Genomic DNA, 26,902 nt, shown 5'->3' with positions numbered 1-26,902 from the left:
CATGTATCCGAAAGCACTGACTTCTATACAATACCTTATTAGGCCTCCTCAGTATAACATGTACGAAACAGGACCAATGCTGACTGGTAGCCATAGCTGTGACTGGAGAGAATTGTGACCTACCCATCCTCAAGTCAGAGGGACTAGGTACATTTGAGCTTGTATATTTGAAGGCTGAAGGTTCCAGTGCACCCCAAGTTGCTGTCCCTGTATCAACCACGTCCTTAATTCCACTGCTGTTTTTCCTTTCACTGCTCTCCTGCGCTATTTTAGTTCAAGTACTTTGGCTCACAGCTGAAAAGCACTAAGATACTGTTATTTATGCACTGATATTATGACTGTTAATGATATTCTTGCAGCTTGACAGCTATAGTTTTATTAAATAATCTCTTCCATGGCCACGCCCATGGCATCCTTCCCTCTGTTGGTCTGTTCTTGGTCTCCTGTCCTCTTGTCCGTCTCTACAGTTCTTTGGGATGTATTGTTGCTAAGGTCACCGCAGCGCTGGTTCACATGGGAAAGGCTCAATATTTAAGGCTTATAGGGCTGCCAAAGTGTCATGAGATATTTTCCAAGCCAGCTCAATGTGACACCACTGTAACATTTATTCCCCTGTGCATACAGATGGCAGGATCACCAGTTGCAACACAAACAGATAGCACCCAGGACTGTCAGCTCTATCATTTGAGCAAAATTAGATTTTCTATCAAGTCAGTAATGGTAGCAGGGCTTTTCTATTCTGTAGGGCCACTCATTAGACTGTAGTGGTGCACAAACAAATTGGAGTGTGGGCTACCTGCTAGAGCAGTGGTTCCCAACTTATTTACCATTGTGAGCTGCATATGTAGCCCAGAATGTGTTATGTGGGTTGCATCCAGCACTACTTATATGGCCCCAAGGATGGCACATGGGCCACAGCTCTGTGTTGAGAACCACTGCTCTAGAGGGCTGATCAAAGACTGGGCACTAAGACAAGTCATGAGTTCGCAGCCCACCTCTTCCGCTGACTCCCTCTGTGGCTTTGGGTGAGTCACTTATCCTGCCTGGATCTCATTTTCTTTCCCATTTGTAAAATGAGGATAGTAGTACGTATTTCCCTATCTCACGAAGGTGTTGTGAGGGTTAATTAATTAATGTCAGGAGATGCAAAGTTCTGTCAGTAGTCTGTACATTACTGGATCACTACATGATGATGATGCACCTTAATGTTAAGACACCAAATATCACAATGCCATCCTGGAACCAGGATGTCCTACTGAATAAAACCCATTATAAGCGCTAATCCTAAATTGTGCAGGTGAAGAAAGGTGGTGGGAGAAGGGTTTTTACACAGTTTTGAAGCTCTGCTCTCATATCATGCAAGAAAACATCTGCCACTTTAATGAGCAATTAAGAGCTCCCAGCTGGAAAGCAATGAATATAGGGAATGTAACTAGGGACTTGGCCCTGCATCCACTGAAACACTGACTTCAGTAAATTCAGGATCAGATCCTTTGAATAATCAGTGAGGCCCAATCCAATTTCCACTGAATTCAACAGACTCCCATTAACTTCAATGGTAATTAGACTAGAGCCATTTATGTTAGGATAGCTTTTTTAACTGCTGTGAGGCGTGTATGACTGACAGCTTTGAAGCTGTTGAATCTGCAGCATATTCTCAGTGATATTTTGTGTGTTCCAAAGTGTATGACTGTTCTTAAACAGGATTGTGGGGTGTTTTTTTTCCATTTGTAGAAGTCAAAAAGGACAAAAATAATCAGTGACAAAATGTACAGTGTCTGTTTTCTTGTGGTATCACTGTTTGAGTTGGTTATTAATTTTTCAAATCACTGTGGACAACTAATCACTTAAGTTATTAATTTATTCATGAGTTTTTTCTAAAAAAAGAATAACTTGAAACACTTATTTATCCTGTAAATTGCTCTTGAGCTTACCCTAGATAATATGTTTTTGCTGTTAATAAACATGGTACATGCCTGAAGCAAAGTTGATCTTGTTTTTAACTATTATATCACAGCAGAGAAGCAGCAGGAAAATAAATAAATAAAAAAATTGACAACTACAATTCCTGAGTTGTAATGTTATTTGAATTTGAGGGGAAAGACATCAGTTAGTGGACAAATGGACTCAGGCACCTTTCATAAAATCATTTGTGTTGGAAGAAGCCTCTTGTGGGTTAGCCATAAATATGGATAGTTATGGGTTGTTTGCCAAAAGCTGGGAATGAGCAACAAAGGATGGATCACTTGATGATTACCTGTTCTGGTCATTCCCTCTGGGGCACCTGGAACTGGCCACTGTCAGAAGACAGGATGCTGGGCTAGATGGACCTTTGGTCTGACCCAGTATGTCCATTCTTATGTATCCTGAACCATGGCGGGAATGAGACAGCACTGGCCTCTGGTGCGACACAACCAACCAGTTCTCCAGCTGGAGTAAATTGGCATTGTCCTGTTTTAGTTAATGGAGATATGCTGATTTACACCAGCTCAAGATCTGACCCAGGACTGGCTATAAAATGAGGCTCACACTTATCTCATCATATGAGGCAAAGTGGGTCGCACTGGGAGCACAGATTAGTGTACAAAAGGATTCTCAACAGAGGAAAGGTGCAATGGGTCCCAACCTACCTTGCTTCCCAGGATGCCAAAACCCTGCCTGGTGCCTGCCACTGCAGCCCATCTGGAAGGCCCAGCCTCAGTGTAATAAATAACATGGGACTGGCCATTGGCCTATGGCTTAATGTGCCTTTTCTTCACTCTCCTTCGTGCTGTATTTTTAGAAGATCTTGTCAGCATGTTAATCAGTTTCAGTGGGTATGTCTACACTATGGGATTATACGGATTTTACAGAAACCGTTTTTTTAAAAACAGATTGTATAAAGTCAACTGCACACAGCCACACTAAGCACAATAATTCAGCGGTGTGCGTCCATGTACTGAGGCTAGCATCGATTTCCGGAATGTTGCTGTCCCATAGCTATCCCATAGTTCCCGCAGTCTCCCCCGCCCCTTGGAATTCTGGGTTAAGATCCCAGTGCCTGATGGGGCAAAAAACATTGTCGCGGGTGGTTCTGGGTACAGCCTCGCTCCTCCCTCCGTGAAAGCAGCGGCAGACAAACATTTCACGCCTTTCTTCCTGAGTGAACTGTGCAAACGCCATAGCACAGCAAGCATGGACCCTGCTCAGCTGAAGACAGCAATCATGGATGTTGTAAACACCTCGCGCATTATCGTGCAGTCTATGCTGAACCAGGACCTGCAAAACCAGGGGAGGAGGAGGCGGCTATGGCAGCGCGGCAATAAGAGTGATGAGGACATGGACACAGACTTCTCTCAAACTGCGGGCCCCTGGCACTTTGGAGATCCTGATGGTAATGGGGCAGATTCTAGCCATTGAACACCAATTTTGGGCCCAGAAAACAAGCACAGACTGGTGAGACTGCATAGTTTTGCAGGTTTGGGACGATTCCCCAGTGGCTGTGAAACTTTCACATGCGTAAGGGCACTTTCATGGAACTTTGTGACTTGCTTTCCTCAGCCGTGGAACGCCAGAATACTAAGATGAGAGCAGCCCTCACAGTTGAGAAGTGAGTGGCGATAGCCGTCTGGAAGCTTGCAATGCCAGACAGCTACCGGTCAGTCAGAAATCAATTTGGAGTGGGCAAATCTACCGTGGGGGCTGCTGTGATGCAAGTAGCCAAAGCAATCACTAAGCTGCTGCTACGAAAGGTTGTGACTCTGGGAAAAGTGCAGATCACAGTGGATGGCTTTGCTGCAATGGGATTCCCTAACTGTAGTGCGGCAACAGATGGAACCCATAACCCTATCTTGGCACTGGAGCACCAGGGCACCCAGTACATAAACCGCAAGGGGTACTTTTCAATGGTGCTGCAAGTACTGGTGGATCACAAGGGATGTTTCACCAACATCCACTTGGGATGGCCAGGAAGGGTTCATGACACTCATGTCTTCAGGAACACTACTCTGTTTAAATGGCTGCAGCAAGGGAATTACTTCCCAGACCAGAAAATAACAGTTGGAGATGTTGAAATGCCTGTAGTTCTCCTGGGGGACCCAACCTACCCCTTGATGCCATGGCTCATGAAGCCATACACAGGCAGCCTGGACAGTAGTCAGGAGTTGTTCAACTACAGGCTGAGCAAGTGCAGAATGGTGGTAGAATGTGCATTTGGCCATTTAAAGGCGCGCTGGTGCACATTACTGACTCGCTCGAACCTCAGCCAAACCAATATCCTCTTTGTTATTGCTGCTTGCTGTGTGCTCCAAAATCTCTGTGAGAGTAAGGGGGAGACCTTTATGGCGGGGTGGGAGGCTGAGATAAATCACCTGGCCGCTGATTACACGCAGCCAGACACCAGGGCGATTAGAAGAGTACACCAGGAAGCAGTGCGCATCAGAGAAGCTTTGAAAACGAGTTTCATCACAGGCCAGGGTATGGTGTGACTGCTGTGTTTGCTTCCCCTTGATGAACCCCGCCCCCTTGACTGACTCATTCCCTGTAAGCAACCCACCCTCCCCCTTCGATTACAGCTTGCTTAAGGAAATAAAGTCACTATCATTTAAAAATCAGGTATTAATTATAAAAAGAGGGAGAGAACTGACAAGGTAGCCCGGGTGTGGTTTGGGAGGAGGATAGGAGGGAAGGAAAAGGCCACTACAAAAATTTCAAAATAATGACAGCCTTTTGGTTGGGCTATCCATGGGGGTAGAGTGGGCAGTTACACAGAACCTCCTCCCATGCGTTCTTACACATCTGGGTGAGAAGGATATAGAAAACGGTGAGGGGTGAAGGTGGTTACACAGGGGCTGCAGCGGCACTCTGTGATCCTGCTGCTGTTCCTGAAGCTCCACCAGACGCCAGAGCACGTCAGTTTGATCACGCAGCAGCCCCAGCGTTGCATCATGCCTCCTCTGATCTTCCTGCCGCCACTTCTGATCTCGAGCGTCCCTCCTGTCCTCACGTTCACTGGCATCTTTCCTGTAATTTGGTACCATGTGCTTCCACTCATTCAGATGAGCTCTTTCATTGCAGGTCACTTCCATGATTTCCGAGAACATTTCGTCTCGCGTTTTTTTTTTTCTGCCGCCTTATCTGAGATAGCCTTCGGGATGGAGTAGGGAGGCTTGAAAAATCTGCAGCTGCATGAGGGAGGGAAAAAAGGGAGAGAAGTATTTTAAAAGATACATTTTACAGAACAATGCTTATACTCTTTCACAGTGAACAACACTATTCACCTTACATAGCACATGTGATTTCACTACAAGATTGCATTTTGCATCTTAATATTGAGTGTCTGCGACTCTGGTGTTAGAGATCTCACAGACGCAGGTCCGGGCAGCAGAATTCAGCTTGCATGCGGCCATGATAAGCCATTGTCTTTTGGCTTCTGCAGCCTTCATATACACAGCGCCCTCCTTTCCCAAATACTAAGCAAATCCCATTCAGTGCTGCTTCTTTCCTGTTAACATGCAGCAGCAGAAACCACCCCCCCCATCCAATTATCTGGGATGATCGCTTTATCTCTCCCCCCACCGCGTGGCTGGTATCATGGAAGATCACTGCTAAACACCCCCTTCCCCCCACCACCCCCCACCGCGTGGGTGGTAGCAGGGAAGACCCTGCTAGCCAAACGCGAAAAAGCTCAGCGCCAATCACCACCCCCCTTCTTCTTGCTTGGCTACCTGCAAGGAACAGGCAAACAGCCCAGTAGGAATGGCCATCTCTGTCCCCTTAATTAAATTCCTGAATTTCAACCAGGTTACCATGAACGATATCACTCTCCTGAGGATAACACAGCGAGATAAAGAACGGATGTTGCTTGAATGCCAGCAATCACCGGGACCTTATGCAGCTAGGCTTTGTCATGCAATGATACCAGATTACTTGCTACATGCATGGCGTGGTCAAGTGTCCTACGATGGAGGACGGAATAAGGCTGCCCTGCCCAGAAACCTTCTGCAAAGGCTTTTGTAGTACCTCCAGGAGAGCTTCATGGAGATGTCCCTGGAGGATTTCCGCTCCATCCCCAGACGTTAACAGCCCCCTCACAGTAAAGCTAAAGTGCCTGGTCTTCTCTGTATTTTTACTTCAGAATAGCTCAGGCATATTAGTTAGCGTGAGGTAAAAAACCAACTTTTTTAGTAGTGAAGACAAGGCCAGAAAGAGCGCATGAGGAAGCTGGAACTAGGGTTGCCAGGTGTCCAGGTTTCAAATGGAACGCCTGGTTGAAAAGGGACACGGGCGACTCCGGTCAGCACCACCAACTGAGCTGTTAAAAGTCTGGTTCGCAGCACAGTGGGGGATCTGGGGCTAAGGCAGGCTCCCTGCTTGCCTTGGCTCCGCACAGCTCCTGGAAGTGGCTGCCAGCTTCCCGCAGCCCCTAGGAGAATGGGCAGCCAGGGAGGCTCTGTGTGCTGCCCGCACCCTGAGTGCTGGCTCTGCAGCTTCCATTGGCTGGAAACTGCGAACAATAGGAGCTGCAGGGGTGGAACCTGCAGGCACGAGGGCAGCACGCAAAGCATCCCTGGCCGCCCATGCACCTAGGGGCTGCAGGGACCTCGAGGCCACTTCCTGGGAGCTGTGGTAAACACCACCAGGACCCCACACCCTAAATCCCCTTCCATATCCCAACCCTCCACCCCAGCCTGGAGTCCCTTCCTTCATCCAAACTCCCTCATGGAGCCTCCCCCACACAGCCCAACACTAACCCCCCTCCCACACACACCCCAACCCTCTGCCCCAGCCCGGACCCGCCTCCTGCAACCCAAACCCCTCGTCCCCAGCCACACCCCAGAGCCCACAACCCAGCCAGAGCCCTCACCCCTTCTGTGCCCCAGCCCCCTGCCCCAGCCCTGATTCCCCTCCCGCCCTCCGAATCCCTCGGTCCCAGCCTGAAGCCCCCTACTACAACCCAAACCTCTCATCCCCAGAGCCCACACCCAGAGCCCTCATCCCCTCCTGCACCCTAAACCACTCATCCCCTGCCCTAACCCTGAGCCCACACCCCCAGCAGGAGCCCTCACACACCCCCACACCCCAACCCCCTGAGTCAGCCTGGTGAAAATGAGTGAGTGAGGGTGGAGAAAGCAAGGGATTGGGGGGGAGATGGAGTGAGCAGGGGCAGGGCCTCGGAGAAGGAGTAGGGCAGGGGGGTGGAGCAGGGTGTTCGGATTTGTGCGAGTATAAAGTTGACAACCCTATCTCTTGCTACTACACCTAGATATAAGGAATACTAAAATTCCTTTAGATTTACAATCGCATGTGGAATGATTAAATCCAATATGAATCATTTCTTCTTTACTCAGACACAAAACAAATGAAATGCAAGAACTTAGCACATGCCTTGCGAATATTTAAAGACACTACGCATACATCCGTGAGATACCTGATTCAACTGGAGAAAGGTAAATAGTGTGTCCCCCAGGAGTCTGTACTGGGCCCAGTCCTATTTAACATTTTCATGAATGATCTGGAAAAAAGGGGAAACAATTTGCAGAGGATACAAAACTACTCAAGATAGTTAAAGTTCCAGGCATACTGCGAAGGATCTCTCAAAAGTGGGTGACTGAGCAACAAAATGGCAGATGAAATTCAATGTTGATAACTGCAAAGGAATGCACATTGGAAAACATAATCTCAGCTATACATAAAACATAAGGGGGGGGGGGAGAGATAGCTCAATGGTTTGAGCACTGGCCTGCTAAACCCAGGGTTGTGAGTTCAATCCTTGAGGGGGGCCATTTAGGGATCTGGGCCAAAAATTGGGCCACCTAATGAAGGCAGGGGACTGGACTCAATGACTTTTCAAGGTCCTTTCCCATTCTAGGAGATTGGGATATCTCCAATTCTTACTATTACAAAAAAAAAATTAGCTGTTACCATTCAAGAAAGAGATCTTGGAGTCATTGTGCAAAGTTCTCTGAAAACATCCACTCAATGTGCAACAACAGTCAAAAAAAGCAAACTGAATGTTGGGAATCATTAACAGAAGGATAGATAATAAGAGAGAAACAATCATCTCACCTCAATATAAATCCCTGGTACACCCACATCTTGAATACTGGGTGCAGATGTGGTCACCTCATCTCAAAAAAGATATATTGGAAATGGAAAGGGTTCAGAAAAGGGCAACAAAAATGATTAGGGGTATTGAACAGCTACCCTATGAGGAGAGATTAATAAGACTGGGACTTTTCAGCTTGGAAAAGAAATGACTAAGGGGGGATATGACCGAGATCTATAAAATCATGACTGGTGTGGAGAAAGTAAATAAGGAAGTGTTATTTACTCCTCATAACACAAGAACTAGGGGCCATCAAATGAAATTAATAGGCAGCAGGTTTAGAACAAGCAAAAGGAAGTATTTTTTCACATACAGCACAGTCAACCTGTGAAACACTTTGCCAGAGGATGTTGTGAAGGCCAAGACTACAATAGGGTTAAAAAAAGAACTAGATAAGATCATGGAGGATAGTTCCATCAATGGCTAGTAGCCTGGATGGGCAGAGATGGTGTCCCTACCCTCTGTTTGCTAGAAGCTGGGACTGGGTGACAGGAGATGGATCACTAGATGATTATTTGTTCTGTTCATTCCCTCTGGGGCATTGGTCACTGTCGGAAGACAGGATACTGGGTTAGATGGACCTTTGGTCTGAGACAGTGTGGCCATTCTTATGTTCTTAAATAAAGGTGTAGGATTGTAGGGGTGCATAGGATAGGTGGGGTTATGCCTCTGTGTATCAGAGGGCAGAATCAAGACCAGGCCTCTTTCCCTTGCTAAAGTGAACTTACTACTGGTGAACTATGTCCTGGAGATAAGCTGCAGAAAGCTTACCACATGGCTAGAGCCAGTGCAAAGTTCCTCGTGCTCTCCCACTGTGCATCAGCTTTAACCTTCAGGAACCACCTCCGGGATAAGAGAGTAGCTCAGTTGCCATCCCAGAGAGCCACTGGCCGATCTCTTGAGACTGAGAACAATGTGGTCATGGACAACTGGATTGAACCCAGCAAGTTAGCAATAAATACAATGTATAAGGGCATTGTTTTTCCAAGCTTGAAACCTCCTTTACTATAGCAAGGGACATTTTAGAAGTTACTTCTCACCCACCCTTAGAGATGCAGGATGACCTTATGGTTAAGGCTCTGTGGCAGGACTGCAGAAATCTATGTTTAATTGCTAGGTGTGTCACAGATTCCCTGTTTGGCCCTGGACAAGTCACTTAGGCTTGGGCGACACTAAAAAAATTAGGTTGTTTTAACTACATTGATTGGGGGGGGGTGTGAAAAATCTGCACCCCTCAGAGGCATAATTAAACTAACCTAACTCCTTGTGTAGTCCATCAACCTAGCTACTGCCTCTCGCGTCGGTGGCGTATCCATATGTAACATCGACAGACCCCAGTTGTGGGCAGGCAGGATTGAACTTGGGGCCAACGGAGCTTACTGCATCAGCTAAAAGCCAATTGGCTGTTAGCTAAGGCTGTAAAGTGGATGCAATCTCCCTCTCTAAGTGGTCTCAGCGCCACTAGATGGGACAGAACCCTGCACCCAGGAGGCGTGTGGGTTACAAATACAATGGGAGAAGCCCTCCCGTCAGCACAGGTACTGTTTATACTGAAGCACTACAGAGGCGCAGCCTTGCCACAATAGCGGTTTTAAGTGTAAACAGGCCCTTAAACTCTGTCTCTGTTTCCCATCTGTTAATGGAGGGGGTGATAATACTGCATTTCTTCCACTCTGTTGTCCCTCTTGTCTATTTAAATGGTAAGCTCTTCAGGGCAGAGACTGTCTCTTACAAAGCGTAGGTCCCACGCCCAGCACAATGGAGGCCTGGCTCTCAGATGACACTTCTAGTGCCACTGTAAGACAAATAATAAAGGCAAAGTTTCGAAGAAGTCACACATTTGGAATCCCCCATGGACACAAGGGTTACACACTATTCTTGTGATAGGGGGTATCACTGTACTTTTTAATTGTGTTACTTTTAAACTATATAATTACAGAGCTTGGGCCATAGCCTGATCTCATTTGTAATGGTGTAAAGCTGGAGTAACTCCACTAAAATGGCAGGTTTCAGAGTGGCAGCCGTGTTAGTCTGTATGAGCAAAAAGAATGAGGAGTCTTTGTGGCACCTTAGAGACTAACAAATGTATTTGGACATAAGATACTGTATTTTCCTCTGCATGCATCCGATGAAGTGGGTTTTAGCCCATGAAAGCTTATGCCCAAATAAATTTGTTAGTCTCTAAAGTGCCACAAGTATTCCTCGTTCTTTCCACTAAAATGACAGGTTTCAGAGCTAGTGACCTTCAGAGCAGAATTTTTCTACTGGATTTAACATGGCGCAGCTAATAACTTAGTATGAATACAATTCTTATTTTTGCAAGGCCTTTATTTCTGTTATGATACATATAAAAGCAGGGGAACAGAGATCCTTTTTTCAACGTGTGTATCATTTAGAGCTGTTTATTTAAACCTCTGCCCCCGGAGCCCTATTGCTTGCTATAAATAACCGTGAAGAGCAGAGAAAATTGTTAATTCCTTAAAATCATTCAATAGACATAGCTGTCTACATGATTTGAAAGAAATAGATGACACAGTCAAATAGCAGCAATAATCTCACAGAAATGATCGGGTGACGCTGTAGCAGAATTGTGGAGATAGTGGTCATAGTCCTGCATTCTTTGTCATTTTTTGTTTTTTTATCTATGTTGATATAAATATACCTAAAAAGAAAAAAACTTGACTGTAGCTGCTCAGTATTTTACAGTACAGCCTGAGTTTAATAATGGTCTTTCCTTTGTGCCCTGGAGTTTCAAAGGATGAGCCACATCAGTCCTCCTAAGACTGAAAACTGCCTTCAATCATGTGCCATCTCTGTTCCTGCCCACCCACTCACCTGCCGTGTTGCTAATTGATCAAATGACTGCCCAGAGCTGTTTTGGGCGTACAGCCCTCATCCATGGCTCCAATGCTATTATAGCGCAGCATACCAGCAGGCCAGGGCAGGCTGATGAAGAGTTACTGGCAGGGAATTAAAAGCAGATTCAGATTAACTCTTAGGGCAGTGTAATCAGCTTTTTCTGCACTGAGGTATCAAATGCTAGTGTAGCGCAAGCCCTCAGACAGCCCCACTTCCTGTCCCTCCCCCAACAAAATGACACCTCCATAGACCCCCAATTGCCATAAGCAGGCCCTGCTTCAGTGGGCAGAAACCACACTCCCAGCCCACAATACCCATCTCACACAGCCACTTATTGCACTGGCCTAATCAGGGCCCTGATGATTATTCCCAAGACTCTGGCCTGACACGGGTGTGAGGAGAATCAGGGGCCTTGTGTAGCCCCTGTGTAGAATAGCTATGCCAACAAGAGGAGGGGGGTGTCTCCCATTGGCGTAGATAATCCACCTCCCTGAGAGGCGGTCGCTAAATTGACGGAAGAAGTCTTCACTACAAAGTTAGGTCAACCCAGCTACATCACTCAGAGGTTTGAAAAAAACATACCCCTGAGTGTCATAGTTAAACTAATTTAACCAGGGTATAGACAGCGGTAGGTCAATGGAAGAATTATTCCATCGACCTAGCTATCACCCCTTAAAAGGTGGATTATCTATGCCAAGAGGAGAACCCCTCCTGTCAGCGTAGGTAGGATCTACACTGAAGCACTCCAGTGGCCCAGTTGCAGCACTAAAAACACAAAATGATATAGTCATTTAGGAGCCTCATAACAGCAGCCATACTAGGTCAGACCAGAGGTTCCTCTAGCCTAGTATCCTGTCTTCTGACTGTGTCCAGTGCCAGATGCTTCAGAGGGAATGAACAGAACAGGACAGTTACTGAGTGATCCGTCCCCTGTCACCCACTCCCAGATTCTGGCAGTCAGAGGCTTGGGACGCCCAGAGCATGGGATTTGAACCCAAAACATAGGGTTTGAACTCTTTTTTGAGCCTAGTTATAGTTTTGGCCTTCACAACATCCCCTAGCAATGAGTGCCACAGGCTGACTGTGTGTTGTGTAACGAAGCCTCATTGAAAGTCAACAGCTTAAATGGGACATGGGCTCCTAAGTCACCTACAGCTAGATTTACAAAGGTATTTAGGCATATAAAGGTGCAGGCAGGTCCCAGAGTTAGCTCCACAAAGGGATTTAGGTGCATAACTGCCATTTAAGCATCTAAATCCAAAACTGAGATCCTCACAAGCCCTGCTCAGCTGCTGCCTAACTCTCTAGGCCCCTACAATCTCTCTAGGTGCCTACAATTCCGCTGGAAGGCACTCAAATGCCTAAAAAATCCACCTCTGGGCATGCAGCAATCTACATGCCCAGGCACCAAGCTCACATCTAAGCTCCAACAGGGTTATCAAACTAGGCATGCCCCTGCCTAGCTCACCTTTGGGATGTGATCAGGCAGACATGCTCAGAAGCCACCTGACTGGGCCCTATACAAAACAGCGCTGGAGCCCAGAGGTGGTGGGGTAGTCTGGGCAAAATCTCCCTCAGTCTCGTCTGTTGAAGCTGTTCCACTGTGTATAACTAAACATGCATTGGAGCAGGGTTTTGGAACACAGGCCTCCCACATTAGCAGCCTAACTCCACAAGAGGGCTGGTGGCTGGCTTTGTGGATTCCAGTCCTAGGTGCCTAACTCTCCCTGTGCATTGTATAGGGCATCTGGGCTCCTAAGAAAGGGTCACAGATTCCACTAGATGGCAGGGTTCTGTGATGGGGTGTGTATCAAGGCTTGAATGGTTTAACATGGGCCAGGAAGGGCCAGTTATCCTTAGATGCTGCACCTGGAGGGGAACCAGCCTAAGAAAGGCTGGTAGGAAGAAGCCCAGGGAAACAGCAGCAAGGAATGGGACATTGGAGACCTTGGCTGTTGGTCATAGGGCCCCTGGGCTGGAACGAAGCATAGAGGGAGAACTGGCAAAGTGGCACAGGACCCGAAGATGTGGAACAGAGACCATCTGAGACAGCATCCAGGCAGCTTGTCCAGTGGGACATGTTATCTAAGAAGGGGAGGAACCATATAGTGACCTGGCTGAGTCACAAAGAGAGAGAGCACCTTGAGATATGAAGAGAAAGATGAGCCACAGCGTGAGTAACCAACAGCAGGAGGAGCCATATGGGGAAAGCGCTAATTTCCAGACTGACCTCCAAGGAGGTGGACCTGTAGCGAGTGGTAACCCCTTTATAGATATCTAAAGGTTAGGTGTTGCAATGCTGAGTTTAAGTCCCTTTGTGTATCTAGTCCCTACTGGGAAATTCAAACCTGCCTGAGCAAGTCAGCTAACTCCCAGTGATTGCAGGTGCCATTTTTTAAAACTTCACCCCAAATCTAAGAGTTTCATGAGTCACATTATTTCCTGCTATTACCCCCCAATACCATGAACTCTGATATAGTTAAATGGTGTGAAAGTCCTGAATGGTTTCTAAGAAGCTTGAGATTTTCCTTCCATTTATCAGCCGTTTCACTGCTTTTCAAATATTTTCAAAAGTGGCAACTGGTTTTGAGTGCCTCGGTTTGTTTAGGTGCCCGTCTTAAAACCTGATTATTTTTTAGAAGTCCTGAGCACCTGCAGCTCCATTGATTTCAGCTGGAGTTGTGCATACTCAGCAGCTCTGAAAATCAAGCCCACAATGAAAATTGTGACCCTAGTTTTACTCAACTACAAGATCCTTTCACTGAGGTCAAACATTCACTGAATGCTGCCTTCAGTGAGAGTTACCCTCTCCACTCTTCCTCTCTTCAAGATGAGCAAAGAAGTTGCCGCTAGGCCACTGAGGAAAGACAAGGAGGAATTCTGGGTTCATGCTCTTCCAGTCTGCATAAAGAGGAGCCAGATAAATCTTGCTACAGTCTCTCCCAGCTGGAAGTGAAGAGGAGCTGATCTTACTACAGCTTTCTCTTCCTGGGAATTAGCATATAGATATAAAATATGGGGAGGGATTTCAGAGGCATCCTGCAGTTCCCAGAGCCCCCTTGCAACTGCAGAGCATGGAGCATTCCTGCCACTGCTACGCAAGGTGAAAGAGAGGAGAGACTTTGCCAGAGAGGCCCTCTTCTCGTGTAGTGCAATTCCCTCATGGTGGGACAAAGATGCGCACACTTCACTACAGAAAGGTGTGACGTCCTTATTTTAATGGGAGTTTTGCCTGAATAAGAGCCCTGAAGTGGGACTCTGCATCTGCTTATCCTTCAGAAAAAACCAAATGGGCTAGTATGATTAGAAGTGAGAGGAAATTGTGCTAGTGCTGGGCAAACCTCAAAAGGGCTGGATAATACCAATTAGAACTGAACAAATAACTCTCATTCCACAATTGATCTGCTGCATTTAGCCTCTCTAATAGACTTCCTGTTTTTGTCATTTGAATTTAAATCAGGATTTGGGGGTTTTTTTTGTTCTATGGATACACAGTATTCACACACACACACCACAGTCAGAAGTAGGAAGTAAACCTGGCCCCTCTGGCATAAACAGCACAACTCCATCCCACTCACACCAGAGAAGTCAGCCCTGCAGGACTGTAAGAGTTGTTGGGGACCAGCCACTGGCGAGAGTTGTGATCACAGACACTATGCCAGTGTATTAAACTGGCATCCCATGCTCCATCTTGAATCAAAGAGCCTGGCTTCTAGGATTAAGATGGGGCTGTGGCTGCTGCACCCAGTGATCTCAACAAGGCAAGATTTACAGAAGTGACTAGCAATTTTAAGGTGTCTCAGGTTTTGGGTGCCCAATGTGGGATGCCTTAAAGGGGGCCTGATTTTCTGAGGGCAGGTACTCAGCACCTTCTGAAAATCAGGCTCCTTTAAGGGGTACGGCAAGTTGGCTACCCAAAACCTGAGGCGTCTGAAAATCACTAGGCTCTTCTGGAAGATGTTGGCCGTAAATCCCATTTCTGTGTGGAAGTTTTGGGCTCTGCATTTGGGTCACTGGCGCTGCACTTGGTCACTTCCAAAAGAGTCCTGCTTCCCTGCACCTCTCCCTGTCCCAGTTTTGATCGACGGTGTACTCAGCAGGCAAGATGATGCTACAGTTAAGAAAGTGGCACTTCTCTTAGTTATCGGTCAGTAGCTCGTCACCGCAGAGCTCAGCAGCTAGTAATATTATTTTAAGGCATTCAGACCAAGTGCATAGAAAGCAACGGGAATCTCCATGTGCTAGTGATTTAACTCCAGCCAGCACTGTGTTCCCTGAATCAGCAGTGAGTCCTTCTACTTAGACAGGATTCAGGGCCAAACTCCTCTCCGTGGTAACACTGACTTCAAAGGAGGTGAGAGGACACTCTGGCCTCTGTGGGCCCCGCGGCTTGGTTAGAAATGAAGTTTGAAGCGGGGCTTCTTGCTTGTTGGTTATAGTCAGTGTTCAATGGTGCCTTTAGAAGACAAGTCCATGAAACGAGCCTGAGCCTCCGCCTCCGCCTCCAGCAGCTGGACCACAGCCCCCAGAGGAACCTTCGTCATCCTTGTCTCTGTCAAAATCTCTCCACCATAGAGGGGATTTGGGCAAGGTTGAAATGTAGGCAGCTCTGTTCCTTGCTTCCTTCTCTTGCTCCTGGGAGAAAAGGAAAAAAAACAAAAACAAGCCAGGCCTGTTTATCTGAAGTCTAGTGATTCAGGCACATCATGTGAATGCATGTGAGAAAGCTGCTCCCAGATTCTCTTGAGGGAGAGAGGCTGGCTCCTGAGACTGAGGTGCTGGCCTAAACCAAAGAATGTGTGGTCTAGTGGACAAGGCATGAAACATGGACATGGGACTCCTAGGTTCCACGTGACAGGGGGAAGCAACAGCTGGTATTTCTAGTAGAAGCTCTGACTGAGGTGGCAAGGTGGTCCCAGCCACCATCAATGCCCGTTACTGAATTCACAGTAGGCTGAAGGGAAACAAACAAACACCCTCCCTGATCATGCAAGGCGCCAAGGTCTTCAAACACTTGTTTAAAGTCAACAGGAGCTGAGGAGGCTCAGTGCCTGGCAGGCGCGGGCCCTAAAAGTCTGACTCTGCTTTAGAAGCTTGTAAAAGGTGTGAAGTCCTTGGGAACATGCCCCAACCAAGACCTTCTGTGGGTGAGTCCGCACCTCCAAGATACGTAAGAAAGGTATGTCCTTTCTTCTGATTGTTCTAGAGATCACAGCTCAGCTAACTCGGTGCGTGAAGCACAGACAGCAGTGAGAGGGGCAAGAACCCAGACAGAGGAGTGTAAATGAAAAGCAGTGACTATTTCATACCACAATAGCAGACAGAGAACAAGTAACAAGAGGGACAATTGCTAGCCGATGCCAACTGTCTAAGTGAGTAAAGGGACAAATTCCCTTTACATTGGGTTCTTCTCTTTGGAACAGGTCCTGTTACTTTTGATGGGATACCCCTGCTGCTTTTGAAAGTTTAAACTCAAACTGTTAAGGAAGATTGTCCTGCTTCTATTCTGAGTTCACACATCTTCTTCCTGCTTTCCAGACATCTTGGAGAACATGAGGGTCAGACCCGCAGCTGCTGTAAGCTGGCGCAGCTGATTTCAATCAAACTAACTGATCTGACACCAGCTGAGGAACTGCTAACAGCATAAGCCCATTCTCCTGTTACATATTCTCAGTAAAGTCGCCGCAGTTCCCTCAATAGGGCTAAATTTCTCTTTATGTTACACTACAAAGCAGTGATGAAAAACTGTTGCTGATCCTGGGGGAAGGGTCATGCTCTGTACAGACTTGCCATTACACAGGAATGGGCATGAATGACAAGTAGACATAGGGGATCAAACCTCACCCAGTCCTAGGTGGGTCATACCCACCTCTGACAGGCGGACCCCCTTCTTTTGCCCTCTGGCAACCCCTGTCTGGCTTGCCCTGGCAGTAAAGTATCATTGAATTGATCTATAGACTAGGGCTCACCCCCCAACCCCCAAATAGGGTGACCAGATGTCCTGATAAAATCGGGACCGTCCTGATATTTGGGTGGTTGTCCCGCGTCCTGACCAATCTTTGGTCGGGACGCAATTTGTCCCGATATTTCACTTTGCTGGCAGCACTCGCCTGTTTTTTTTTCTCCACCGGCGGACCGCCCCCCCCCCCCCAGGTATCCCAATATTTTCTTCATCTCACCTGGTCACCCTACCCCCAAACACCATCACACCGCCTTTGTACAGGCAGTCACAGCAGAGAGCCTCTTGGAAGAGGGTGACTGACCCCACCGTAGTGCGGAGAGGTCCAGCATGCATCCCTGCCTACCACTCAACCTTTCATAGGACCATTCCACCCGAGTGAGCCTCGAGACTGAGCTGCCCTCCCATCCTTAGCCTTGGTCTGGAGGGATCGGCCCGGAGGCATTATTATTATGGCAGGATGGGAGGAAGCTTTATGCTGCCGCTACTCCTGCTGTAGCCATTGCGTGTACAAGGGAGGTCTTCTGGCTCAAGGACTGGCAGTGCATAACCTCATCTGAGGACTAAAGTCTCTCAAACACCTAAACGAAGCCATGCTAAAACCTTCAGTACAATTCAGGCCAGCTTAGCAGCATTCTAGGCAGTGCAGTGTTAGTCCCAGAAACCAGCTGAAGTCTGGCTACAAATGCACAGACCATGCTCACAGCAAGGTGGGCACGAGAGGGATAAATATACATGTAGCTGGTTGGGATGATTCTCCCCAAATAGCCATAGGGCTGAAGCCACACTAAGCCAACGAGTCCTTATGCCTACATTCTGTCTGGTATAAAAACCACGACACACACAACAGCATTGGATGGAATGTACTTAAGTAATAAGACTAGAAGGCAGGAAATGGGTGTTCTCTGCCGCAGACTTCTTGTGTGTGACCTTGGGCAAGTCACTTCGCATCTCCGTGCCTCAGTTGCCCTCTCTTTAAATGAGACTAATCCTTATGTGACTGATGTGTTAAGGGGATTATTTCGCCGCTGTTGGCAATGCACTCAAATTTGATAGTAGTGAATGAAAATGCCTGTCAGCATACATGTATATAGCATCCTTCACAGCAGTCCCAGGTGCTTACTGTACCAAGAGCAGTTGAAAGCGACACATAAATTAGGATTTTGGAGATCTGGGTTCTAATCCTATCACTGCCACCAACCTGCTGTGTGACCTTGGGCAAGTCGCTTCCTCCTCTGGACCTATTTTCCCCCTCCCACCCTTTGACCTGTCTATGTAGACTGTAAGCTCTTCAGGGCAGGGAGTGTCTCACTCTGTGTTTGTACATTGCCTGGCACAATGGGGCCCTGACTTCAGTTGCAGCTACTCTTAAACAAATAATAATGAAACTCTTTACATTTGGATTTAAAAGGGAGATGAGATTCAGCTTTTGGGAGCCACGTGTGTAACCTACAGGCCTGCTCCCACTGAAGCCAAGAGAAAAGCTGACACTGATTTCGATGGAAGCAGAATCATTCCCCTAAAACATGGTGCTGACGGTAAATGGAGTTACCTGCAAATACAGGATGTTATCTTTGGAAATGGCTTCCATCAAGTCTTTATTGGGAGAAAGTTCCCCGTGCAGCCGGACGGCATCTGAAACGACCTCGTGCACAGCCCAGCTCTGCTTGCATGGCCGCTGCCTGTAGAACAGCACATAGGCCGTGTCTTTGGGGAAGAAAGAGGTCACGTTGCTGACCGATTCGAAGGAGGAAAAGGACACCCTGGTGTCGTTGAAGAGGTACCACTGGATTTCAAAGTCCAACTGCTTGTCTGATGTGCTTTTCTGTGCCCCGTCCCTTGGCTGGCTGCTGGCACCAGTACTGGTACACTCTCTGGCATAACAATAGTAATGACCACTCTCTGAGGAGACTCCAGAATGGACCACCACGCTACAGAGATCATACACTTTGGACACAAATCCACTGCATGAGGTAGCCCTGTCATTCCTGTTCTGGCATACTTCACCGGAGTCCTCCGAGGCAACCAGGACTGGCAGCTTCAGCACCAATGGAATTGAGACGTTATCCAGGATCTTCTTCCTCTTCATGGTCCTCAGGTCAAAGGAGAACCTCAGCAGGGTGAGGACAAGGTAGTGTGGCCCCTCCGTCAGCTCAGCCACTTTCTCCGCATCTTGCAGGGAAGCACACTTCTCACAGTGATATTTATTCTCGGATGTCAGCACTTCCGGTGATAAGAAATAGTTGATCAAATCCGGGACAGATCTGGAGTCCTCGGAGCCACCAGTCTGCTCTCCAAAAGACAACAGTGGATCTTTTGCTGCCTCCCAGCTGACATGATCTCTGTCGGATCTCAAGATGAAAGGAGTCTCTTGTCCCTCTGCTTCCTGAAACCCAACTGTTTCTATTGGCAAGAGCTGGATGGGAGGTTCTCCAGACACGGGGTGCTTCCTTTGCCTCCTTGGAGATTCTGTTACCTGACTCTGTGGTTTTATGGGTGGCTCAATAATCTGTGGGCCGATTTCTTCCACTGGTAAAACTGCTGTGTGGCTCTGCCGACGCACATGTCTGTTGGACGGTGGGAAAGCCAAGGACAGGTCTGTGAAGGCTTCTTCTCGGGAGGAGACATTTAGACACTTCAGACAGCGGATTTTTGTCATCATCTTACCCCCGAACATTTTCTCAATTAATGTCTTGTTTAAGTAGTGGCGCTCCTCAGCCTGAGGCAGCAAGTTGGACTCTTTAAGCTTTTGGTAAATTCTTTTCCCAGTTTTCTCTTCTTCATGTAGCCTTTGGCAGAGGAAAAAAACCTGCATTAGAAATAACACAACAGACCAGTAACCTCCAATGTGCGGTCCCTCATCCATAGACAGCCTCTCCCTACTTATTTTTTTCACACCCAACCCCCTAGGAGGTTGATGTACTTTTAACTTCTCAACACTTTAGGCCAAAGACTATCACTCTATGGAGTTTCGTCTCGTTATGGCTCAGCACAGCCGGTGGTTCCCCACACTGTAAAGGTTGGCAGCTCCATCCCATGTAGGCATAGAGAATCCTGCCTGCTGTTGTTCTTCTGCCTGAATGGTGGTGAGGGGATGGGATTTGGAGTGTATACACTTTTTGTGTGCCACACACCCCGTTTCTGCCAGAGCTCCTTTGCGTGCCCACCTGCAGCTGGGAGGGATTTGAAGGGGATCTATGGCTTTTGAGCTACAGAGAGAGAGAGAAATTTCAGACAAAAGTCAAAATTTCAAAAAAGGGTGGTTTTTTTCAAATGTTTTTCATTCAAAAAGTCAGATTTTCCCACACACTTGGCCAAGAAAATCCCTTTTGCCTTCAGGGTGAATGTGGCAGTTTTCAGGCCAAACTGATTTTTCCAAGCCAAAGTTTATATACAGGAGAGACTAAAGTAGGGCTTTATAATTGAAGCTGCGACCAGAACCCTTGTCCTTCAGCTCCAAACACACAGTGCTCCATCCTGTGAACTAAAGAATCCCCTTGGGCCCTAGCTGACATTTCTAGCTTCCTTAGCCCAGCCATTCTAGGGTAACCTCACTCAATCAGACCCCCAGCACCAGTACATTACTCACCTGTGAGTCAATACAATGTTTAGAAAGCCTTGGAAATGATCACTGATAGTAGTTGTCCAAAATCATTCATGAAAACCTTCCAACTTTCTCTCTAGGGAACAATCCCACATTGGCAGGGGATGAGCACAATGACCTTGACAAACAGCTGTTTGCATCTCTGTTATAATTGATCATGTTGTGTTTAAGAGGCCTTGCCTTGTACAAACGCAGAACAAAGAGACCTGCCTCCTGCCCACAAATGTGTACAAAGGCTGCCACTTACCGATCCAGCAGGTACTTCAGGTATTCGGAACAGTCCTGCTGAGCTCCAGGGCTAAACCAAGGAGGCCAGGAGGCTGAGAGGAAGCCTTCAGGTGAGATAGCAGGTCGCTGGCAGCAACAAAACGAGAGGAAAAGAAGCATTTAAGGCCAGATCCCACTCCCATTGGGTATCACTTTCCATTCCATTCACATCAATGAGAGTTGGGTCAGGCCCTTGCAGACCATCAGTCAGTGAAACCTGTTGGGAGGCAGTGTAGCACTCATCAGCAAATATCAGGGATAGAGGAACCTGTGCCTTGTCTCTTTAAGGATTGAAGATCTGCTGCAGGGGCCAAAGGGGACAGTTCTGGTTGCAGAAGAGTGGTGTGTGCTCTGAAAAGACTGAGCGGGGCTTGTGCAAACTGAGTTTGTTTCGTGGGGGGTGATATTAAGTTTAAGAAAAACTCCAGTTTTAAAACTGTCCCTGGAGTGTAACATTAGCAGGACAATAAAAAGATTTCTTTATAACCTCTAGAATGCCAGTACACTGCAAACTCCGGGAGTAGGGTGGCCGCCGATGCATCCCCAGAATATAGGGCATCCCCACTCCCGCTGGAGTGACCCCACATGTGGAAATGTTAGCAAATAAAACCTGGACCAAAACATTGCCACATTCCTGCTTATTATCATAAAAGACTAATTCTGATTTTTTTTGGCAAGCTCGACAATGCAACAGCCTGCAAACCCTGCATTCAACTCTGTGAATGATTACACAAAAAGGCATGAAAAATTACAATGTAACTCAGAACTTTCTCAATAAAAGACGGTGTTTGTTTGTGTGTAGGGAACAATGTGACAATGTAAAGACAGTTAGGCTTGCTGGTGAGAAGCAGATAGATTAGTGTGCCTAATTCACAGAATACCATAGCCCTTTATCGGTGCCCATCCCAAGCCTTCAGAAGTTCTTTGTTCTTGTTCTGCATACATATTCTTGCATTCCTCTGTTGAACTGACACATATATGGCGCTCCGCTTTCATGACCTCTGCATCCTTTCATGTCTCCAACCTGTAGGGTGACCAGATGTCCCAATTTTATAGGAACAATCCTGATTTTTGGTCTTTTTCTTATATAGGTTCCTATTACCCTCCACTTCCTGTTCTTCACACTTGCTGTCTGGTCACCCTACCAAGCTGTGATCATCAGAAAGAAAACCCTCTCTTTGAGAGCATTGCTATCGGGTACTGAAGAGATGTAATAGCTGATTTTCTTCAAGTTCTTGAAGTTGCCCTGTGCTTCAGTAAAATTTTTCGGGTACCTCTCTTCATGGGGCAGGCAATCCTTTTATGGAAGAGAAGAGATTAGGCTTTTTATCATGCCAAATTCTTCATTCTTTCACACTACAAACACAAACAGCTTCAGAAAAATTCTTCAAAGCTGATGGGTTTTTCAAGAGCTAACTTGGACACTTTGCTGTGATGGCAAAGTGAAATCAAACCAGTCGTGCAGATACTTCTTTGATCTTTCATAAAGGTCGTGAAGCCTTTTACACCTTCCAGAAATATCTTGAGTAAGTCCCTGGAGCCCAGAATTCACATGTATCCAAAGAACTTGTCCCTAATCTTTCCCTCCAGTTTCATACTCAGTCCCTTCGTGAGCTCATGCACCACTCTGAAAGAACACTAAAGCACTGGGCTTCTCAAGTCTCAATACAGTCCATGAATAGCTTCAGAGCATGGCTCACAAAGAGAAAATATAGTTCAGCCACCTCACTGGTAGCCCCCTTGTTACCAAAGCTTTTCCAGATTACTTTGGGACACTCCTCCCCCCCTAGACACTAGAAATCACTAGGTAGTGGGTTTTAGCACTTTGGTCATCTATTGACTGCTAGCAAAAGAGACCGCCACCTGGTAACATGTCTCAATAGATTGCACTCTTCCACCTCACGGTCACAAAGCGCCTTTCATTGTTCTGTTCCAGTAGCAGAAATGCTGAAGTGGGAATAAACCTTTAGAATTAAATGTTCGACACGGACAACGTTTTTCTGCAGCGTACTCTGTTGTGCTATGAAGAATGTGTCCTAAGCAACTGGCTGCTAAAGTGTCCCTGTTGGCATTTTCAGTTTCTGGAAGGGTTGTCAAATGATTAAAAAATTAAATCACAATTAATTGCAGTTTTAATCTCACTGTTAAACAATAATAGAATACCAATTTAAATTGATTTTAAATGGTTTGGGATGTTTTTCTACACTTTCAAATATATTGATTTCAGTTACAACACAGAATACACAATGTAGAGTGCTCACTTGATATTATTTTTATTACAAATAGTTTATACTTTATCCTATTTATATTATTTTTATTACAAATATATTATTTGTATATTATATATACATACGTATATTATATTATATACATACGTATATTATATACACATATATATTATTTTTTATTACAAATATACCTCTACACTGATATAATGCGACCCAGTATAACACGAATTTGGACATAACCCGGTAAAGCAGTGCTCCGGAGGGGCAGGGCTGCACACTCTGGCGGATCAAAGCAAGTTCGATATAACACGGTTTCACCTATAACGCAGTAAGATTTTTTGGTTCCTGAGGACAGCATTGTATTGGGGTAGAGATGTATATTATTTACATATTCTATATACATACTTACATTATATACATATGTATATTAGATATATACACACACTATATATTATTTTTATTACAAATATATTATGTTTTATTACAAATATTTTATACTTTATGCTATTTATATTAGTATTTTTATTACAAATATTTGCACTGTAAAAAAAATAAGACTTGCAATCTACAAGGTAAAGCATGAAAGGGCATATGAATGTTCAGCCTATCTGGCATGTAAATACCTTGGGACGCTGACTACAACAGTGCCATATGAACGCCTGTTCTCACTTTCAGGTGACATTGTAAATAAGAAGCAGGCAGCATTATCTCCTGCAAATGTAAACAAAAACTTGTTTGAGTGATTGGCTGCACAAGAAGTAGGAGTGAGTGGGCTTGTAGGCTCTAAAGTTTTACATTGTTTTGTTTTTGCGTGCAGTTATGTAAAAAAAATAAAAATTCTACATTTGTAAGTTGCACTTTCATGATAAAGAGATTGCACTACAGTACTTGTCTGAGGTGAACTGACCTATACTACTTCTTTAGTTTATCTTTTTTACAGTGTAAATATTTGTAATACAAAATAATAGGATCAAGTGAGCACTCTACGTTTTGTATTCTGTGTTATAACTGAAATCAATATATTCGAAAATGTAGAAAGACATCCGAAAATATTTATAATCAAGTTAAATTGGTATTCTATTATTGTTTAACAGTGCAATTAAAACTACAATTAATGACAATTGATTTAAATAAATTAAGTTAATTTGTTTTGAGTTAATCGTTTGAGTTAACTGCCATTAATTGACAGCCTTAGTTTCGGGTAAACGTTGTTATGTCTCCCGTAATTTACACTTGCATTATCTGCTGCATAGGCTGACAGCTTCTGCAAACTGAGGTCAAAAGCCTTGAGTTTTCCAAATGTTTCTGTGGTAAAGGCTTGTGCAGTTTCCTATCACTGTTAAATCCAGGAGAAAGGGTTGAATCCCTTTTTCAAAACTGAAATACCTTAAGACTAAAGAAAAACACTTTGCTGCTCCCTTATTTAAAGAATCAGTGGTCAAACAGAAATATAGATAATTACTCTTAATATTTTCTAAATGCTTCTGAACTGAATATGGGGCTAAAATGTTCTTGCTCAATGCTTTTTGCCTTGCTTTTTCAGCAAGTCAAATCTTTAGCCACAGACGAGTCATGTAAATAGTTTTATTAACTTTTACGCTACCGTTGATGCTTCATTAAGAATGGTGATGCATAACAGCATGGACCACTTTGCAAAGTTCAGCAGCAGTCACATTATCGGCATGAGGCAACACGCTTGCTTTGAAGAATTACTGCATATCAGCTGAAGTAGCTGCACTGCACGAGTTCTTCTGAAAAGTACAAACAGAAATGTGTTGATTCAAATCTCCTTTTCCACGATTGCTGACAGCTACATCACTCCTACACAGGCTGTAAGATGCTCTCCATTCCTGCTTTCAGTAATGAACTCATATTCTTTCCGCCATTCAGGATTAAAAGACGTCTTGCGTTTCAGTGCAGTGACTATAAACAAACTCTGAGACGATGTTGCTTTTATCAACTACAGCGGAGAACTGATTGTGAATCAGTGTTTGAGGGAACATGCTATCTGTATGAGCAGTGGTGTAGTCACCCTGATCATGGAGATTATTAATTTTCCAACAGGGACCAGGATTTTTTAAAAGATTCAGAGATTCTTTCCCTACTACGGTGATGGGACAAGCACAATATAAGAACCTAAAGAGCCCGATACCAAAAGGCCCAGCAAGGTACAGTAGAGAAGTTTCTTTTTGACTCTTGTATGCAAAATACTGGCTTCAATGAAGTTCACACCTGCTTACGCCAGACCTGAATCTCTAAGTGAAGGAGCAGATGTTAGCAAACCTAGAATCCCCCAGTCCTTTGGTTATGTTGCTACTTGCTACCCTTTTCTGCAACGAATAGCTACATGTGGGGCCCACTGAGGTGATCCTAACATGAGCCAGACATTCCAGCTGCTTTTGAATGGCCACAGTAATATGCATTTAAGGTAAGCAGGTTATTCTGAGATACAGCCATGTGCTGCTTCCACCACTGCTCCGTCTAGGTGCAAAGGCAGTGGTGCCACACAAGTGCTGATAGCAGGTGCAGCAGTTCTGCTAGAAAGGGTTTTCTCTCACCATTTTCAGATGAGCCCCCAGGGCACTGTTAGAGAAAGATTGTTTCGTTGTTGGCTGCTTATCCAGACCAGAAGTTGGTTATAAACCATATACCAGGGGTAGGCAACCTATGGCACGTGTGCCAAAGGCGGAATGTGAGCTGATTTTCAGTGGCACTCACACTGCCCGGGTCCTGGCCACTGGTCTGGTGGGCTCTCCTGCATTTTAATTTAATTTTAAATGAAGCTTCTTAAACATTTTAAAAACCTTATTTACTTTACATGCAACAATAGTTTAGTTATATATTATAGACTTATAGAAAGAGACCTTCTAAAACGTTAAAATGTATTACCGGCATGTGAAACCTTAAATTAGAGTGAATAAATGAAGACTTGGCACACCACTTCTGAAAGGTTGCCGACCCTTGCCATATACGTTTCTCCTCTGTTTGGCGCGTGAACATCACCAACGTATTCGATAAACACAAGGCAGCAACGTGACCATGCTGGAGACACATATTCTGCTTGGGAGAGTCAGGTGTGGCAGGTTCTGGAGTCTGGGTTTAAGAGCCTTTTAAGCACACTGTCTGTCACAGTTTTGTTCACACAGTTTACTGGTGCACCACCAGGGACAGACAGACAGACATGAGTTCCTGCTAGACCTGAGGTTACTGATGCACTACCAGGGAACAGATGGGAGTTCCTGCTAGAATCTGAGGTTACTTTTAATATCAGGCCCTCCGTTCTAGCAATCTATCAACCTCCCCCTCAGCCACCCCAGTCCTTGGCCTTGATGCACAAAGTTAACTTTCTAATTTAGCTAGTTTAGCTACAACTAATCAGTAAGGAGATCTTGGAGTCATCGTGGATAGTTCTCTGAAGACGTCCACGCAGTGTGTGGCAGCAGTCAAAAAAGCAAACAAGATGCTAGGAATCATTCAAAAAGGGATAGAAAATAAGACAGAGATCTTACTGCCCTTATATAAATCCACGGTACACCCACATCTCAAATACTGCATACAGATGTGGTCTCCTCATCTCAAAAAAAATATACTGGCATTAGAAAATGTTCAGAGAAGGGCAACTAAAATGATTAGGGGTTTGGAACGGGTCCCATATGAGGAGAGATTAAAGAGGCTAGGACTCTTCAGCTTGGAAAAGAGGAGACTAAGGGAGAATATGATAGAGGTATATAAAATCATGAGTGATGTAAAGAAAGTGGATAAGGAAAAGTTATGTACTTGTTCCCATAATATAAGAACTAGGGGCCACCAAATGAAATTAATGGGCAGCAGCTTTAAAACAAATAAAAGGAAGTTCTTCTTCACACAGCGCACAGTAACCCTGTGGAACTCCTTGCCTG

The 26,902-nt window shown here is 45.6% G+C and overlaps 1 protein-coding gene across 1 annotated transcript in view; it reads right to left on the bottom strand.

Moving 5' to 3' along the window:
* Positions 1-11,881: 11,881 nt before the first annotated feature.
* Positions 11,882-26,902, bottom strand: part of USP35 (ubiquitin specific peptidase 35) — a 57,874-nt gene continuing 42,853 nt past the window's right edge. The window contains exons 9-11 of the mRNA XM_030558180.1: positions 20,756-20,862; positions 18,457-19,693; positions 11,882-15,580 (exon numbers count right to left, since the gene is read on the bottom strand). Coding sequence (XP_030414040.1) covers positions 15,404-15,580; positions 18,457-19,693; positions 20,756-20,862 — 1,521 coding nt within the window. The 3' untranslated portion in view covers positions 11,882-15,403. The remainder of the gene's footprint in view (positions 15,581-18,456; positions 19,694-20,755; positions 20,863-26,902) is intronic.

The sequence above is a fragment of the Gopherus evgoodei genome, chromosome 1 (assembly GCF_007399415.2).
Source record: "Gopherus evgoodei ecotype Sinaloan lineage chromosome 1, rGopEvg1_v1.p, whole genome shotgun sequence".
In the NCBI taxonomy this organism is placed as follows: Eukaryota; Metazoa; Chordata; order Testudines; family Testudinidae; genus Gopherus; species Gopherus evgoodei.
The sequence above is the reverse complement of the archived record's forward strand: the minus strand, read 5'-3'. Positions and strand labels throughout refer to the sequence as shown.